The following is an 18,277-nucleotide window of genomic DNA, read 5'->3' as shown; positions in this document are numbered from 1 at the left end:
TGGTCATTATTAGTGTTGTTCAAACTGGATAGTCCTGTAGCAGTCCATATATACTTTCTGGGGGTCCACAAAACAATATGAAAGCGCTGGGAGTAAATGAATGAGTGATGGTGGGAGGCATGCTCTGCCTGCCCCAAACACTTTCTCTCTTCATACTCCCCAGTGCTCTTTCTGTTTTCCTTCTTTCCCTGAGCTTCTGTGGCAAGAAGCAAGCGCACACATCTCACTAATATCTAAAAATTAAATACAAATTTTCTACAAAAGCAATTTTTTAATATACTTTACATACAGCACAGAATATTGCCTGGGGTTCCAGCACTGCATATTCCCTGGGGTTCTAATTTAGATGGGAAGTGTCATCTGTAATTCCTGATCAATTTGAAAGGGGTCCCTCAACCAAAAGAGTTTGAGACTCTGCATCACTTACCAAAAAGTGCTTTACCCAGGAAGTGTTAAACCAAGCACAAAGGAGCAACAGTTTTACTTTTGGAGGCTTGTATCAGTGTGTAAGTAGATCTAGATATGTGTGACTGTATGGTATGTGTGACTGTATGGTATGCATCTTTTAATGATTAGTTGAGAGCAAAACGAGGTTTATTTATAGGGTTGTATGGACAATTGGTAAAACCTTAAAATTATGTCTCTCGTAGCAGACATTTGCTTATCTCATAGAAAACTGAAATATATATTCTGTATTTTGTGCGCTATAAATTATGTGCAGTTCACACTAATAGTCATTTGGTCTTTGTTTTAGGTAACATCCAGGTCTCTTGGATAGATGATACTTCAGCATTTGTGGCCTTGAGCCAACGAGAGCAGGTACAAATCGGTGAGTGAACTTGCAAGATTTTTTTATGGCAAGTGTTTTTACATAAATGTTCTTATCGTGTTTTCTTGTCCCTCAAGGTGTGAATTTCTTGCTGGTGTATACTTCCATGGGTAGTGATTGCCCTCCCGTACTTTGCCCAGTTGGTTATTATTTACGTCTGTGTCTGGACTGCATGTTGGCAGACTTTTTGATTTGCAAGAGAATGACCAGCAGGTCTGATCTGACTGCAATGAAAGCTCGCTGCCAGTAGGTAATCAGTAGAAAGCGATTGGGGATAGGAATTCTGTCCTGTTTTCCATTTACCAAGCTGGGGTTGGTTGAATTCCATTCCTTTCCCTATATTGCCACATTGGCTGTGACTAACCAGCCCAGCAGAAGCCAGTGTTGAACCTGGGGCCCTCCTGGTCTATATAGCTCAGCCACTCACTGGATGGAGACTATGTTTGGTCAGTCATCTGTATAATTTCACATGGGGTGGCAAAATAGAAGCAAAACCTCCTGGAAGTAGAATGTTTTGCTATTTAGGAATTTGGAAGAGTGCCCATATTGCCCATGTGATAGTCACACAGTTCTTTTGATTCATAGGCCGCTTGCACTTGTGACAGTCATACAGTGATCCCAACTCAGAATAAACATGTGTTGTACAAACGCACGGGTAATGTTTTTCTAACTCCCTCAGCAAACTCTACAACTTACCTAATGTTTTAAAATTATTTTAATGTCGCTTGCCACATCAATAGCAACAATTTCATCACCTAATAATAATCTTTATTAATGTCACCAGTAGGCTCACATTAACACTGCAATGAAGTTACTATGAAAATTCCCTAGTCGCCACATTCCGGCCCCTGTTCAGGTACACGGGGAGAATTCGGAGCGTCCAATTTACCTAATAAGCAAGTTTTTCGGGACATGTGGGAGGAAATCGGAGCACCCGTAGGAAAGCCACGCAGACACAGGGAGAACGTGCAGACTCCGCGCAGACAGTGAGCCAAGCCGGGAATCTGGGACCCTGCCACTGTCAAGCAACACTTAGCTTTCAGCTCCTCTACTGACGCCTCCTCCACCTCCTGCATAACCTTGTAGATATCAGATATCTTCCCCTCTCTGACCCAGACCCCCGAAAGCACCATGTCACTCACACCCCCCCCCCCCTCGCGGGAAGCGAAGGGAATCCCTCCACCTGCGGTCTAGCAAATGTCTTTACCTGCAGATACCTGAACATGTTTCCCAGGGGAGCCCAAATTTCTCCTCCAACTCCCCCAGGCTCACAAACCTTCCATCAATAAACAGGTCCCTCAGCTGTCTGATGCCCGCTCTGTGCCAACCCTGAAATCCCCCATCAATGTTCCCCGGGACGAACCTATGGTTCCGCCTTAACGGAGTCTCCATCAAGCCCCCCACTTCTCCCCTATGTCGCCTCCACTGCCCCCAAATCGCCGCCACCACCGGACTCCTGGTATACCTCGTAGGAGGAAGCGGCCACGGCGCCGTTACCAGGGCCCCCAGGCCACCCCCTCCATCCATTTCCATGCTGCCCCCTCCCCCTCCATCACCCACTTGTGCACAATCGACACATTGGCCGCCTAATAATACCCCGAGAGATTGGGTAACGCCAGCCCCCCCCCCCCCCCCCCCCCCCATCTCTACCCCGCTCCAAGAAGACCCTCTTCACCCTCGGGGTCCCATGCACCCAAACAAAGCTCATGATGCTGCTGGTCACCCTTCTAAAAAAGGCCCTAGTGATAAAGATGGGCAAACACTGGAAGAGGAACAAGAACCTCGGGAGAACCGTCATTTTGACGGACTGCACTCTACCCGCCAACGATAGCGGCACCATGTCCCACCTTTTAAATTCCTCCTCCATCTGCTCCACCAGCCTGGTAAAATTAAGCTTATGGAGAGTCCCCCAACTCCTGGCCACCTGCACCCCCAGGTATCTGAAACTCTTCACTGCCCTCTTAAACGGGAGCCTCCCAATTCCCTCCTCCTGATCACCCGGGTGTACTACAAATACCTCGCTCTTGCCTAAATTTAACTTGTAGCCCGAGAAGCCCCCAAATTCCGCTAACAGCTCCATCACCCCCGGCATTTCCCCTTCTGGTTCCGCCACATACAACAGCAGGTTGTCCGCATACAGCGATACCCGATGTTCCTCCCCACCCCGCACCAGACCCCTCCATCTCCCTGACTCCCTCAACGCCATAGCCAAATGTTCAGTCGCCAGTGCAAAGAGCAAGGGGGACAGGGGGCACCCCTGCCTGGTCCCACGGTAGAGCCTAAAGTACTCCGATCTCCTTCCATTGGTAACTACACACGCCATCGGAGCCGCGTAGAGCAGCCTCGCCCATTTGATGAATCCCTCCCCAAATCCGAACCGCTCCAGCACCTCCCACAGGTACCCCCACTCAACTCTATCAAACGGTTTCTTTGCATCCAGCGCTACCACTATCTCCGCCTCCCCCTCCACTGCCGGCATCCTGATAACATTTAGCAGTCTCCGCACATTCGTGTTGAGCTGCCGTCCCTTGTCAAATCCTGTCTGGTCTTCGTGTATCACCCCTGGCACACAGTCCTCTGTCCTGGTGGCCAGGATCTTCGCCAGTAACTTAACGTCAACATTGAGGAGCGAGATAAGCCTGTATGATCCACACTGCAAGGGGTTCTTATCCCGCTTTAGGATCAGGGAGATCAGTGCCCGCGACATTGTCGGGGGCAAAGCCCCCCCCCCCCCCCCCCCCCCCCCCCCCCCCCTCATTGAAGGCTCGCACCAACAGGGAGCCCACCAGATCCGCATATTTTTTATAAAATTCCACCGGGAACCCGTCTGGCCCCGGGGCCTTACCTGACTGCATTTGTCCAATCCCCCTGACTAGCTCCTCCAACTCTACCGGCGCCCCCAGCCCCTCTACCAGCTCCTCTTGAACCCTTGGGAAACATAGCCTGTTCATGAAGCTCTCCATCCCCCCTCTCCGCATCGGAGGTTCCGACCGGTACAGTTCCTCGTAGAAGTCCCTAAAGACCACATTTACTTCTGTCCCCTTCTGCACTACATTCCCACCCCCATCCGTCACTCCACCAATTTCCCTAGCAGCATCTCGTCTACAGAGCTGATACGCCAACATCCTGCTCTCCTTCTCCCCATATTCATATACCGCGCCCTGCGCCCTCCTCCACTGTGTCTCCGCCTTTCTGGTGGTCAACAAGTCAAATTTGGCCTGCAAACTACGCCGTTCCCCCAGCAACCCCTCCTCCGGTGCCTCCGCGTATCTCCTGTCCACATCCAGGAGCTCCCCCACCAGTCTCTCCCTCTCCTTCCTCTCCCTCCTTTCCCTATGGGCCCGGATGGAGATCAGCTCCCCCAGATCACTGCTTTCAGAGCCTCCCACACCATCCCCACCCGGACCGCCCCTGTGTCATTGGTATCAAGATACCCCTCAATACTTCCCCGGACCCTTCTACACACCACCTCATCAGCCAGCATCCCCACATCCAGGCACCAGAGTGGGCACTGGTCCCGCGCCTCCCCCATCTCCAGATCAACCCAGTGCGGAGCATGGTCTGAAATCGCTATGGCCGAATACTCGGCATCCTGCACCCTCGGGATCAATCCCCTGCTCAGGACGAAAAAATCTATTCGGGAATAAACCCTATGGACATGGGAGAAAAAGGAATACTCCCGCGCTATCGGCCTCCCAAACCTCCAGGGACCCACCCCTCCCATCTGGTCCATAAATCCCCTCAGCACTTTGGCCGGTGCCGGTCTCCTACCCGTCCTTGAACTGGACCGGTCCAGTGGGGGATCCAGCACTGTGTTAAAGTCTCCCCCCATGATCAGGCCCCCTGCCTCCAGGTCTGGAATGCGGCCCAACAAGCGCCTCCCAGGTGCGTTTTTTTATCACTTTAATTAAATTCTGAGAAATGCACGTTCAAGTTTCCAGTCGAAAAATATGAAGTTAGTCCTTTTTATTGATGCTCCCCATGCCAATCTTCCTGATGCGTGTTTGAATACAGCTGGGTTTATCATATTCTTGGGTAGGTTAAAACTGCAAATGTTGGCCTTTGATCTGAGAATCAAAAATAAAAAGTACCTGAACAATAGAAACACTAGCAATAGATATGGGATTGTACTTGGCTACATTCTGAAGGACATACTGTTCTGAGAAAAGTTTGTCCATTGAATGCTCTGTCGATAACCGGTCTCTGGGAATTCATTGCCATCGCTGAATCCCCCACAATCATCATTCTGGGGGTTACCATTGATCAGAAACTGAACTGGACTAGCCATATAGCAGCACGGTAGCACAGTTGTTTCACAGCTCTAGGGTCCCAGGTTCGATTCCCGGCTTGGGTCACTGTCTGTGCAGAGTCTGCACGTTCTCCCCGTGCTTCCGTGGGTTTCCTCCCACAGTCCAAAGATGTGCAAGTTAGGTGGCCATGCTAAATTGCCCTTAGTGTCCAAAAACATTGGTTGGGGTTACTGGGTAACGCGGATAGGGTGGAGTTGTGGGCTTGGGTAGGGTGTTCATTCCAAGAGCCGGTGCAGACTCGATGGGTCGAATAGCCTCCATCTGCATTGTAAATTACCCATCTGCATTGTAAATTCAATGATCTAAATACTGTGGTTACCAGGGCAGCTCAAACCCTAGGAATCCTACGCCCCCCCCCAACCCCACAAAGCCTGTCCACCATCTACAAGGCACAAGTCAGGAGTGTGATGGAATACTCTCCACTTGCCTGGATGACTGCGGCTCCAACAACACTCAAGAAGCTCGACACCATCCAGAACAAAGCAGCCCGCTTGATCGCTCCCCCTGCCACAAACACTCAAACTCTCCACCACCGATGAACAGTGGCAGCCATGTGTACCATCTATAAGATTAACTGCAGTAACTCACCAAGGTTTCTTAGACAGCACCCTCCGAACCCACAACAACTACCATCTAGAAAGACATGAGCAGCATATACCTGGGAACCTTGCCATCTGGAGGTTCTTCTCCAAGTCACTCACCGCCCTGACTTCTCTGTCACTGGGACAAAATCCTGGAACAGTGGGTGTACCTACACCACAAGGACTTCAGTGGTTCAAGAAGGCAACTCACCACCACCTTCTGAAGGGCAACTAGGGATAGGCAATAAATACTGGCCTAACTAGAAACACCCACATCCCGTAAATAAATAATAAGATAAAATAATTTTCATTCAACAAAGTGTGCCAGCTGAGAAAAGGTTGAGGATTGACCTTGCTGGTATAAAGGAAATGTTGGGGAGGAAAGAGATCTTTAAGATAAAATAGGTACCCAAGTCATCACTTATCAGGCTGTTGGACAAAGAGGAATATGTGCTCCGAGAAATTGTTGGAAATGCTAGAAGAAGAACATGTGTCATAATGGATTGTAAGCAATACGGAAAAGCAATTTTTTTTCCTTTAATTGCTACGCTATCAAGTTTATTGTTTAAAGAAAGAGGAATCTGTTCATGTTTGGTTTGTTACGTTGTTAAAGATACACGTGATGTTTGATCAAGGACTGAATGCTGGCGCATTGGGTAGGTAGTTTGGAGGCAGAGATCTGTAATGTTGCATCCTGTGAATAAACTTGCTAACAAGGAAAATATCTGCCCTTGTTTAATATTTAACTACTGGCTTGGATCCATTTAACAAGGAGCTGAGTAGTCTTGGCGGAACCCAAACTGATCATCAGTGAGCTGGTGATTGCTGAGTAAGTGCCGCTTGATGGTACAGTTGATAGCACCTTCCATCGCTTTGCTGATGATGGAGAGTAGACCCATGGGACAGTAATGGGCCAGATTGCATTCGTCCTGCCTTTGTGGATAGGACATACCTGGGCATATTTCCACATTGTCTGGTAGATGCCAGTGTTATCGCTGCACTGGAACAGCTTATTTTCATGAGTGTAACACTGGGATATACATGTTGCTTAGCTGGATATAAAGTCATTTATTATTACCTTTCATAAAATAACAGAGATAAAAGTAAAAGTTTTCTGAAGCGGAGGAGTTTGTTTTAATTATCTTTTATGAGGTAATCCCATGTACAACTTTTTGTGTGGCAATTGTGACCTGTCAACTCCCAAGTGTTGGAACATTTTACAATTATGCTCTCTTGCAATTTTTGCAAAAATATTTATTGTAATCTTTGCATAAAGTTTCACTTTCAATGTCAGTGTTTTAACACCCTGCTTAAGTTAAACAGTGCCTGATAGTATATGGTTCTACAACAGTTTTAATAATAATCGCTTCTTGTCACAAGTAGGCTTCAATGAAGTTGCAGTTTTGTGCTCCAGGCTAAACATGATCATGTGTATTTAGATACTTGTTTTAAAGTTCAGGTTTTGTACTGATATCTGAATCTCAGCAGTTCAAAACCCTTTACCACAAATAGGAGACCAGTGAACAAAATGTCTCCACATATTCAACACAACTTCTCAATGTTGTTTTTCCTTTCCCCTGTTTTTTGGGCCAACAGCCAAAAGGCTTGGTGGCTTTAGAAGAGACTTCTAGCTGCCTTGCATTAATTCTGGTACCCTCCTATGAATTTCCAGAGCTCCTAAATGAAGCTCATCAGCTCAGTAATTGCTGTTCCACTTCCTTCTGCTTACCTTTTTGTAAACTATTGATGTCCTTCTGCATCCTTGGTTGCCTCACTACAATTGAGAAGAAAGGCATGTACATGTAATGGTACTAATGTAGAGGTTATAGAACAGGAGAGAAGCCGGTACTAATGTAGAGGTTATAGAACAGGAGAGAAGCCGGTACTAATGTAGAGGTTATAGAACAGGAGAGAAGCCGGATGTCTTTTAGATTGATTATGTTCCGCACCACACTGTTGGACAATAGTCGGTCTGAAAATAAAAGTGCTATAGAGTGTGAAATAGATTGATGTTTTATAAATAAAGGGAATTGAAAGCTAATATAAAAACCAAATATCGCGGGTGTTGGATATCTGAAATTAGAAAATGTTGGAAAATCAGCAGCTCTGGTCGAGCGAATTCTGACTCTTCAATGGAACTGCAAGTTCACTGGAGTTGTGGACTGATAGTAATGGCATAGGGCGCTATAATTGTTCTGAAATCACTTCTCTAGTTGACCTCTAACACATTTGGGTAAAAATATCTGACGGGTACCTATTATTTTACCAAACTAACTTTCATTTTTAGCATTTTTGTGCACCTTTTTGAACCCAGCTCTGTAATTCCGTAATTGTGATCTATCAGCCACTTGGTCTTTCTGTCCAGAGTGTCCTTGACAATAAATTTAGGGCAGCACGGTGGCGCAGTGGGTTAGCACTGTGGCCTCACGGCACCAAGGTCCCAGGTTCGATCCCGGCTCTGGACCACTGTCCGTGTGGAGTTTGCACATTCTCCCCATGTTTGCGTGGGTTTCGCCCCCACAATCCAAAATTATGCAAGCTAGGTGGATTGGCCACGCTAAATTGCCCCATAATTGAAAAAAATGAATTGGGTACTCTAAAAAAAAATTTTAAAAGAAAGACAATTAATTTTGCCCCCATCTTTTGATTTAAATCACTTCCTGAGACCTCGGCGCATAATTATAGAAAATATTTATTGCATTTTGTACTCTAAATTTATTTAAATTAATTGTCTTTTTAAAAATTTAGAGTACCCAATTCATTTTTTTCAATTATGGGGCAATTTAGCGTGGCCAATTCACCTAACCTGCACATCTTTTGGGTTGTGGGGGTGAAACCCACGCAGACACGGGGAGAATGTGCAAACTCCACACAGACAGTGACCCAGGGCTGGGATTCGAACCCGGGTCCTCAGCGCCGTAGGCAGCAATGCTAACCACTGTGCCACCGTGCTGCCCTTGCATTTTGTACTCTTGATGGCTGATTTTGTAAGTCATGTCTTCAACATGATATTCACTCCTCTGTCTACAATGGAAGAAACAGGATGCAAGAAGGATGCTTGAAATAAAATGGGACTTTTATTCTAGGAGCAGTTGTCATACCTGACTAATCAAAATTGATGTTATTGCAGAAGGTCATTTTCACTGGTGGAATTTGTAAAGTCTATCTATCCATGTGCCATGGATCATACGGTTTTGTACCATAACTTTCATCAACCTTGCTGGATTTTTGTATCAACAAAAGTTTAATCTGATCTTGTTTTAAAAGGAAAATGCTTTTTTGAGTGAAACTTTCCTTTTAGAATTACAAATTCATTACTTTCACAAAGTGCCTTTTTTCCCAGCAGCTTGCTTTATGTAAGTAAATTGGTGACTTTTTGATTTACTTTACACTAGTAATTATTTTTTATAAAACTAATACATGGGAAGGATGCTGAGGGGTGAGAGGCTTGAGCTAAGAGGAGAGGTTGGAAGATTCAGAATTGTTCTCCTTGGAACAGAGAAGGTTGCAGGTTGTCGAGATGATGACAGGTTTTGATAGAGTAGATAAGAGAGAAACTATTCCCTCCAGCAAGTGGGTCAGTAACAAGAGGGTGTAGATTTGAAATCACTGGCAAAAGATCAGCGGGGAAATGAGAATTTATTTCTGTTCGGATCAGGAACACAACCTGAAAGATGCTGGAAGCTGATTTCATAAATCATTTCAAAGGGGAGTTGGGCCGGTATTAAAGATGAGAAGCTTATAGGGTTCTGACAACGAGAGTGTGTGACACTAAGCACGATTGCACATCCCAAGATCCAGCACAGGCATGATCGCACAAATTTGCTCCTGTGCAGTAAGTTTGAATGATTCCACTTTCTAGTCTGGACTGTCTGGGTCTGGGATTTTTTTTAAAAAGGATAAGAAAAGTTGAACATTCAGTTTTCTTATTTAAGCAATGTCAACAGAAGAGAACTGGATAGCTGGTTAGTTTCTCTTTTTTTTTTCTTTTTTTAAGTAGTTGGATTTGTCAGGTATGTCCTTTGAATGGAGAAAGAGATGCCCAAGGTCATTAGCCATAGTTCACCAAAGGATAAATCAGTATCAACGGTTTATTATCTAATAGATAGAGGAATGGCAGCGCAGCTTCAACCTCTTCAGCGCACATCCAGTACACTGTGGGAACTGCAGGATGCTTTCTATGTCCTGGATAACCATATGTATAGGAAATATCATCAGTTGCAGCAGCTCGAGCTGCAGGTTTTTGAGCTTGGACAGTAGCCGGTGTCGCTGCAACATATCCGTGAGGCTGAAAGTTTTGTTGATAGCACGTTTATAGATGTGGTCACTCCGCAGCTTCAGAGTATGCAGGGTGTGAAGGAATGGATGACCACCAAGCAGTCAAAAAGGAACAGGCAGGTAGGTATTGTTGCGTGCCCCGAGTGCATCATACACTTCATCGGTATTCAGTTCTGAATGCAGGACGGTTGACTCGGGTGTATGGGGGAACACTAAGAAGACCGAAAGAACAAGAGCAAAAAGAGATTTGGTAGGGGATCTGACCGACGTAAATCCAGGATGTCGTGTTGCCTCCCTGGTGCCAGGAGCAAGGATGTCACGGACGTACTGCAGCGAGGGGAGGGTGATGAGCCAGAAATTGTGGTCCACATTGGTACCAACAAAACGGGTAGAAAGAGGGATGTCGTCCTGTCTTCAGAATTCAGGGAGTTGGGTAGGAAACTAGCAAGCAGGGTCTTCAAAAAGTAGAAATCTCTGAATTACTCTTGGTTCCTCACACAATTGAGGGAAGAAATCGAAGGATAAAACAGCTGAAAAGATAGTGAGGAGAGAGTGCTCTATATTCCTGAGATATTGGGACCAGCTCCGAGGGAGATGGGACCGGTACAGGCTGGACGAGTTGCACCTAAACCAAGGTGGGACCAATTTTACTTGCAGGTTGATATATTAGTTCAGTGGGATAAGAATGGATCTGACCCAGGTAGGCAAAACTGTAACTGAGAAATTAACTGCCTTTTAAAGCAGGGAGTTTCGCCACAGTCAAGGTATAGTCCCACAAAGTGGAATGGTCGGGAAATCCAATCCAGAGACAAAATAGAGATGAAAATATGTGCTCATTTCAGATGTCAGGTAGATATACATCTGAGAACCAGGCTGAACATAGAAGGGTCAAGAGGGGAATTAAATAAAAAATATATGTATAGGAAATGCCTGCCTGGAGGCAGGGGCACAGCTGAGGTACTAAATTCATACTTTGCACTGCTCTTTACCAAAGAAGAGGCTGCTACCTCTTTCCTGATGAAAGAGGAGTTATTTCAGGCACTTGGAAGGGTTTAAAATGGGAAGGAATTGTTGGATAGGCTATCTGTACTTAAAAGTGGTTAAGGCACCAGGATTGGATGTGATGCATCCAAGAATACTGAAGAAAATGAGTGGAAATTGCAGAAGCACTGAACTTGCATATCAACTTGCTAGGCTTTATTAATGGGGGAGTACAAAAACTAGAAAATTATGTTAAGCTTGTAGGTAACACAGTTTGTTTGGCCTCAACTCGAGTACTGCATCCAGTTCTGAGATGATGTGAAAGCATTAGAGATTCTTTGGAATGATGTGAAGGCGTTCGAGAGAGTGCAGAAAAAGAATCACCTGAGGAATTTCAGTTACTTGGATTAGAGAAGTTAGGACTGTTCTCCTTTGGAGAACTGGAAGGTTAACCGATTTGATGGAGGTATTCAAAATCATGAGGGATCTGGACAGGGTGGATATGGAGAAACTTCCCAGTGGTGAAGGAGCAAGAACCGGATTAAAGGAAATTGGCAAAAGAAGCAATTGCAACATGAGCAAAAATCTTTCATGCAGCCAGTGGTTTGGATCTGGAATGCACTGCCTCAAGAATGTGTTGGAGGCAGGTTCTAATCGAGGCATTAAAGAGTGAATTGGATTATTATCTGAAGGTGAAGAAATATGTACTGCTATAGGAAGAAGGTAGAATGTCACTGGGTGAATTATTAATAATAATAATCTTTATTTGTGTCACAAGTCGGCTTATGTTAACACTGCAATGAAGTTACTGTGAAAATCCCCTAGTTGCCACACTCCGGTTTGGGTACACTGAGGGAGAGCGAATTCAATGTCCAATTCACCTAACAAGCACTACTTGTGGGAGGAAATGGGAGCACCCAGAGGAAACCTACACAGACACGGGTAGAATGTGCAGACTCTGCAAAGACGGTGACCCAAGCCGGGAATTGAACCTGGGACCCTGGCACTGTGGAGCAACAGTGCCAACCCCTGTGCTACCGTGCCCCTCTGCAATTGATCATCCAGAGAGCCAGCGCAAGCATGATTGGCCGAATGGCCTCCTGTGCTGTGTAACCATATTGTCATTCTGCTAATAAACCAGCGCTCATCTGCACAAAAACGAATGGGAACATTAGCATTCTCTTAACATTGTCTTTGACTGTGACTGTTTCTATTACCATAAAATGCACTCATTGCTGATCTCCATCTGTCATGGTCCAGGCCTATACGTGCTGTGCCAGTAAGCCGGAGATTCAAGTAGCCTCTGAGAAATGCCTGTAAACAGTGTTTCCTCTCTACAAGTTGGCATCTTGTTTCTTTTTCATGACAGGATTACAATTATTGCCCCTTTCTAGATTCCATATAAGATGGCAATGGGCCTTGTGTCGCAGTTTGTTTTATTAGCTGGATTGCTTCGCTCATAAGCTTAGGAATGATGTTGGGTTGCAAAAGGAAATACTTGTATTCTTAAGAACTACATACCAAGTAAAGATCATGATTATTGTGTACTGTGTGAATCACTATAGAGTTCATTAATTATGGTCAGTGATCATTAATGGGGGAGCGCTTTCCTGCTAAATTTTGCTGCCAACATTCTCCTTTGTTGAGCATGTTGACTGCTTGTTAAGATACCAATTCATAAGCACCAGTTGTCTTCTGATACCTCATCTAAGTGGCTATTCTTCATTTTGCGTCACAGTGACTGTTGTATCAGCAAACCCAGCAGACTTGGCTGCTATTAGGTCTCAAACAGGAGTGGGATGGATACTCTGTTTTTGATGTTGTTTGAGAGTACGGCTTTGGTGAAGGCACTGGGAAAACTTTCTCCGTGTTCTGTGATCTCTGGGAAGCCATGAGAACCTATGTTTCCACAAAAATTGCTGCAAAAGGCAGATGGTGCCTTGTTTGAACATTAGATCTGGGGTTTGGGGGGGGGGGGGGGGCGGGGGAGATTTCTGACAATATAACACTCCTGCATACAATTTCGACATACAACCTTCTAACCCAGCAGTGGGAATACTACCACCTTGTGCCCAATCAGCTACTTTGCCCCCCCCCCCCCCCCCCCTGGTCTTCCTGTCGCTTCCCTCAGGATATGGTAGCCAGTTGCTGCATGCCTACCACTATTCCATCTGTGATACCTTATCTCAGCATAAACTGAAGATCGAACCTGGGAGCCCCTCTTGTGTAAACTGTTTGATTACCAATGAGATCATTTGAGACATTGGGTGAGCTAATTTCGATCCCGGCTCTGGGTCACTGTCCGTGTGGAGTTTGCACATTCTCCCCATTTTATAAGAACATAAGAACTAGGAGCAGGAGTAGGCCATCTGGCCCCTCGAGCCTGCTCCGCCATTCAATTAGATCATGGCTGATCTTTTGTGGACTCAGCTCCACTTTCCAGCCCGAACACCATAACCCTTAATCCCTTTATTCTTCAAAAAACTATCTATCTTTACCTTAAAAACCTGTAATGAAGGAGCCTCAACTGCTTCACTGGGCAAGGAATTCCATAGATTCACAACCCTTTGGGTGAAGAAGTTCCTCCTAAACTCAGTCCTAAATCTACTTCCCCTTATTTTGAGGCTATGCCCCCTAGTTCTGCTGTCACCCGCCAGTGGAAACAACCTTCCCGCATCTATCCTATCTATTCCCTTCATAATTTTAAATGTTTCTATAAGATCCCCCCCTCATCCTTCTAAATTCCAACGAGTACAGTCCCAGTCTACTCAACCTCTCCTCATAATCCAACCCCTTCAGCTCTGGGATTAACCTAGTGAATCTCCTCTGCACACCCTCCAGCGCCAGTACGTCCTTTCTCAAGTAAGGAGACCAAAACTGAGCACATTTTGCATGGGTTTTGCACGCCCCCCCACCCCCCAACCCAAAGATGTGCAGACTAGGTGGATTGGCCACTCTAAATTGCCCCTTAATTGAAAAAATTGAATTGGGTACTCTAAATTTTAAAAAAAGAATCACTGTGAAGTTCCTTCTGTAAACCCAGACAGGCAAGATCGCAGTCCAGCATTGCCACTTTCCCAAAGTACATTCGGAGCACAATTCCTGGCAAGCTGACCATTTGTTATTATGATTTATGCACAAATTTATATGTTGTGGATTCAAACTGAAATTTGCTAATCTGAGATTTGAATCATCCTAGTCTTTGCAAGAAGAATGGAAGTGTTACTCATTGCACCCAAGGGCATAAAAATCAAATTGTGCACTGGAGCAAAGACTGAATGCATTGATCATCAATGCTCGCTTATTCGCTGTTATAGAGTACAAAATGTTCTTTGTCCAGCATTTTTGATTTTTCAATCTTTTATAGGATTATATCAGTAATGTCACTTTCAAATTGTACTCCTAAATAATTTACCATAGCTTTACTATACCAGTTTTTTCTTTAACACTCATAGACTTGTACATCAAAATTGGAAGTGAATAGGGCAGCACGGTGGCCTACTGGTTAGCACAGCTGTCTCATGGCGCTGAGGTCCCAGGTTCGATCCCGGCTCTGGGTCATTGTCCGTGTGGAGTTTGCACATTCTCCCCATGTCTGCGTGGGTTTCGCCTCCACAACCCAAAAATGTGTAGAGTAGGTGGATTGGCCACACTAAATTGCCCCTTAATTGGAAAAAATTATTGGGTAATCTAATTTTTTTTTAAACTTGGAAGTGAATGACTTATCACTTTTTAATTTACTGCAGTCCCTTCACATACCAATTGCATTAAACCTTTAGAAACTTGAAAATTATGTTTTAATTTTGTTTAATGTCATCTTGGGGCAATGGATCCATACATTTAAATGAATTATTTGACACATTTATGATCTTTTAATAAGGTCATTTTGCTGACAGCCTTTCAGTGAAAGTTTGTATGCACTTTTTCTACAGCACAAGCAAAAGTTAGGACCCATGTGGATACCCAAAGCAACACCTTTTGGAGGAAGTGGGATGAATTAAAGCGAAATTGTTCAATGAGTAACATGTTCATCCAGGTGAGGGAGTATGATGGTGGGTGAACAATGGTTGGACTTCTGTCCAAGGAGAAAGAGGAGGCCTTGGGTTATCCTGGTTGAGATTGGATGCCCATGCTCAAGAGAAGATGTTTGGGGTAGAAACTGGTAAAGTGATATTGGGTATCATAAGAGCCATTTGTCAGTGGGGAGGGACTGGGCAAGGAGAAAATAATAGTGAAGGGAAGAAGCAGTGCACTGGGGCAGGGGCAGGATGGAAAATAGGTCTACAAAGGTTGTTGTGTTTGTGGACCTTCGGCAAAGTTAGAAGCAGCTGTTTGGGGTTAGGGGACTATTGAGGTGGGAAGTTTTGGAGGGAATATCACCAGATAAAGTGAGGTCGGTGACGGTCCTGGAAACAATGGTTTGATATTCGTGGATGAGCTCATTAGTCCAGGGGAGGAGGGAAGAGGAAATGTCAGTGAGCTGGTGTTTGGCCACTGCTTTGGAGTTGGCCTGAGGTTCCTTCTGTCTCCTCGAGCAGCCGCACAAATCACATGACACTATTGCAGAGGCATTTTCGCAGGTATTCTGGACAATATTTATCCCTCAGCCACGTTGCTAACGGATGATGTAGCCATTTTCACATAGTCTCTTGTGGAAATCATTGTGTGCAAATTATCTGCTGCTGTTTACTACTTTACAATGGTGAATAGGATTTTTAAATACTTTAATGGTAATTAATTATTTTGGGAAAACCGAAGGTCAAAAAAGACATTGTATAAGTGCAGCTCTCCCATGGCAGCATTTGAAACGGAGGATTATAACAGATTTAGGGGGAAGTAATTATTGGGGGAGGGGGGGCTTGAGTGGGCGCATATGCGCACAAAGGTAGAAACCGACATGTCCCAAATGGCTACGCTGAACTTGACTTTCCAAGCACTTCAGAATTAGGCTTGGTACAGGGCAGCACGGTGGCCTAGCGGTTAGCACAGCTGCCTCACGGCGCTGAGGCCCCAGGTTCGATCCCGGCTCTGGGTCACTGTCCATGTGGAGTTTGCACATTCTCCCCGTGTCTGCGTGGGTTTCGCCCCCACAACCCAAAAATGTGCAGAGTAGGTGGATTGACCATGCTAAATTGCCCCTTAATTGGAAAACATAATTGGGTAATCTAAATTAAAAAAAAAAAAAAAGAATTAGGCTTGGTACTTATTTCCCTTTCTCCCTCATTCCCTTTCTCCCCTCACCCCCAATTGTTAGAGGTTTTTGCTCGGTGTTTTATTCTTTTAACATTTAATTCCCTGAATTTGTGTGTCGACTGTTGGCCTGCATAACTTGTGATGCTACGACATGCTGCAAATTAATCAAACAAGTACGGAGGGAATAAATCTGTGGAGGAAGTCATCCCTTGTCAGCTGGATGTGTAATTTGAACTGCTGATCTTCATTTGTAATGTGGTCCCCCCTCATGTTTTAATCCCTTCAAATTACCAGCACCAGTCATCTCCAGTATTTAATTTCCGCTTTTGAAATATGAGTGCCTAAAAACGTTCAAATCGATTTGAGGTTTTTTTTTAAAAAGAGAAACTGTTGCAATAGATGAATCTCCTGTTTGTGAACTTTGCTTAATAAGTTGAGAAATATTTGAAATGGAGTATTCCACTTCGCATTGGCATCCAGTCTACAATCAGGCACCTAATTCTTTTTTTAAAAATAAATTTAGAGTACCCAATTTTTTTTTTTTCACCCAATTAAGGGGCAATTTAGTGTGGCCAATCCACCCAAGCTACACCTCTTTGGGATGTGGAGGTGAAACCCACGCAGACACGAGGAAAATGTACAAACTTCACACGGACAGTGACCCAGAGCCGGGATTCGAACCTGGGTCCTCAGCGCCGCAGATCAGGCACCCAATTGAGCTTTTTTTTTTAAATTTAGAATATCCAATTCATTTTTTCCAATTAAGGGGCAATTTAACGTGGCCAATCCACCTAACCTGCACATCTTTGGGTTGTGGGGGTGAAACCCACGCAGACACAGGGAGAACGTGCCCAATTGAGCTTTTAACCCTCTAAACTGGAATAGACATGTGGCTTTTGTTCCAACCAATCTGCCCCCATCGCCCACCATTAAAATGGGGCAACGTCCACTTAAAGGAAATGGATCCTTTTTTTAGTCAACATAAAGTGGTGTAGTTGTGGTGGTGGGGGGCGGTCCTGCAAGCTGCTTTGGAAGGAACAAATATTAGCTTGTCTAGTTCTAAGAAAAGAAGACTTGCATTTATATAGTGCTTCCTGAATGCTGTTTTAAAACACATGGCACCAATGAAATACCTTTGAAGTGTAATTGCTGCTGTCGAGTGGGCAATGCTACTAGTTTTTTCTTACTGGCCTCTTGACACCATTTCATCCTAGCATGTACTAAATTTGTATAGCGTTGTTCAATGTAGCATGTTGGCTGTTTTTTTTTGCTTTTCCAAACCGGAAATAGCAAGTTTTCTTCCACGCAAGTGACTCGCTGCTTGATTTTAAACAGTGAAATGATAAGCGAATGATAGTGCTTTGGTTAAAGATGCCACCAACATAGTGGCTTCTCCTCCTTCTGAATTGTGCTTCTTTGCATGTTTGTATTCACAAGTTAGTGCTTCTCTCCAGTCCAACTTTCTACCGTACATTGTCTTGTTAGGCTGAATCTGGGAGTTTTCTGAAGTACCACCTCGCCTATTTCCTCGATTTCCACCCTTTTGGGACCGAATGCCCACCGATTATTCAGCTTTTTAAAAAAAAAAAAATTCCTGCTACCACCTTCAACTTACCACCTTCATCTTTAGTCTGTCTTCTATTTTCTCCTCCTCCTTCTCCTGAATGCCTTATTTGTTCTTAAAATATAAATAATTCCTTCATTATGTTCAACAAATCAAAATTAAAGGAAAATCAAAGAGCAAATGCGATTTGGGAAATGGTGATATGTGTGCTTTACGATTCCCCCAATTGGGTGAATGGGTCAAACTATTGGCTTGTAAAGGCTTTACCATATTCTAAAATTAGGTAATAGACACTTAATGATCTGAATCATTAACCTTGCTTTTCTCTCCACTGATGCTACTTAGCGTATTGAATATTTGCATAATTTTCTGTTTTCATTACAGATTTCCAATGTCTGTTTGCTTTTGCAATAATTGGTGTTGTGTTCAGGCATATATCTTTGTGGCACACTTAAATGGCCTTGGGAAAACAAATGAGTTGGCAGCCAGCATAAATAGATCAAACTTTTAGCATTATAGCAATTAGAAATAAAATGGTTTT

The 18,277-nt window shown here is 44.5% G+C and overlaps 1 protein-coding gene across 1 annotated transcript in view; it reads left to right on the top strand.

Annotated features, from left to right (window-relative positions):
• parn (poly(A)-specific ribonuclease (deadenylation nuclease)) overlaps window positions 1–18,277 on the top strand; it is a 142,866-nt gene that overhangs the window by 93,479 nt on the left and 31,110 nt on the right. Inside the window, exon 17 of the mRNA XM_038820880.1 lies at window positions 755–829. Within this exon, the coding sequence (XP_038676808.1) occupies window positions 755–829 (75 nt within the window). The remainder of the gene's footprint in view (window positions 1–754; window positions 830–18,277) is intronic.

The sequence above is a fragment of the Scyliorhinus canicula genome, chromosome 15 (genome assembly GCF_902713615.1).
Source record: "Scyliorhinus canicula chromosome 15, sScyCan1.1, whole genome shotgun sequence".
NCBI classification, from domain to species: domain Eukaryota; kingdom Metazoa; phylum Chordata; class Chondrichthyes; order Carcharhiniformes; family Scyliorhinidae; genus Scyliorhinus; species Scyliorhinus canicula.
The sequence above is the reverse complement of the archived record's forward strand: the minus strand, read 5'-3'. Positions and strand labels throughout refer to the sequence as shown.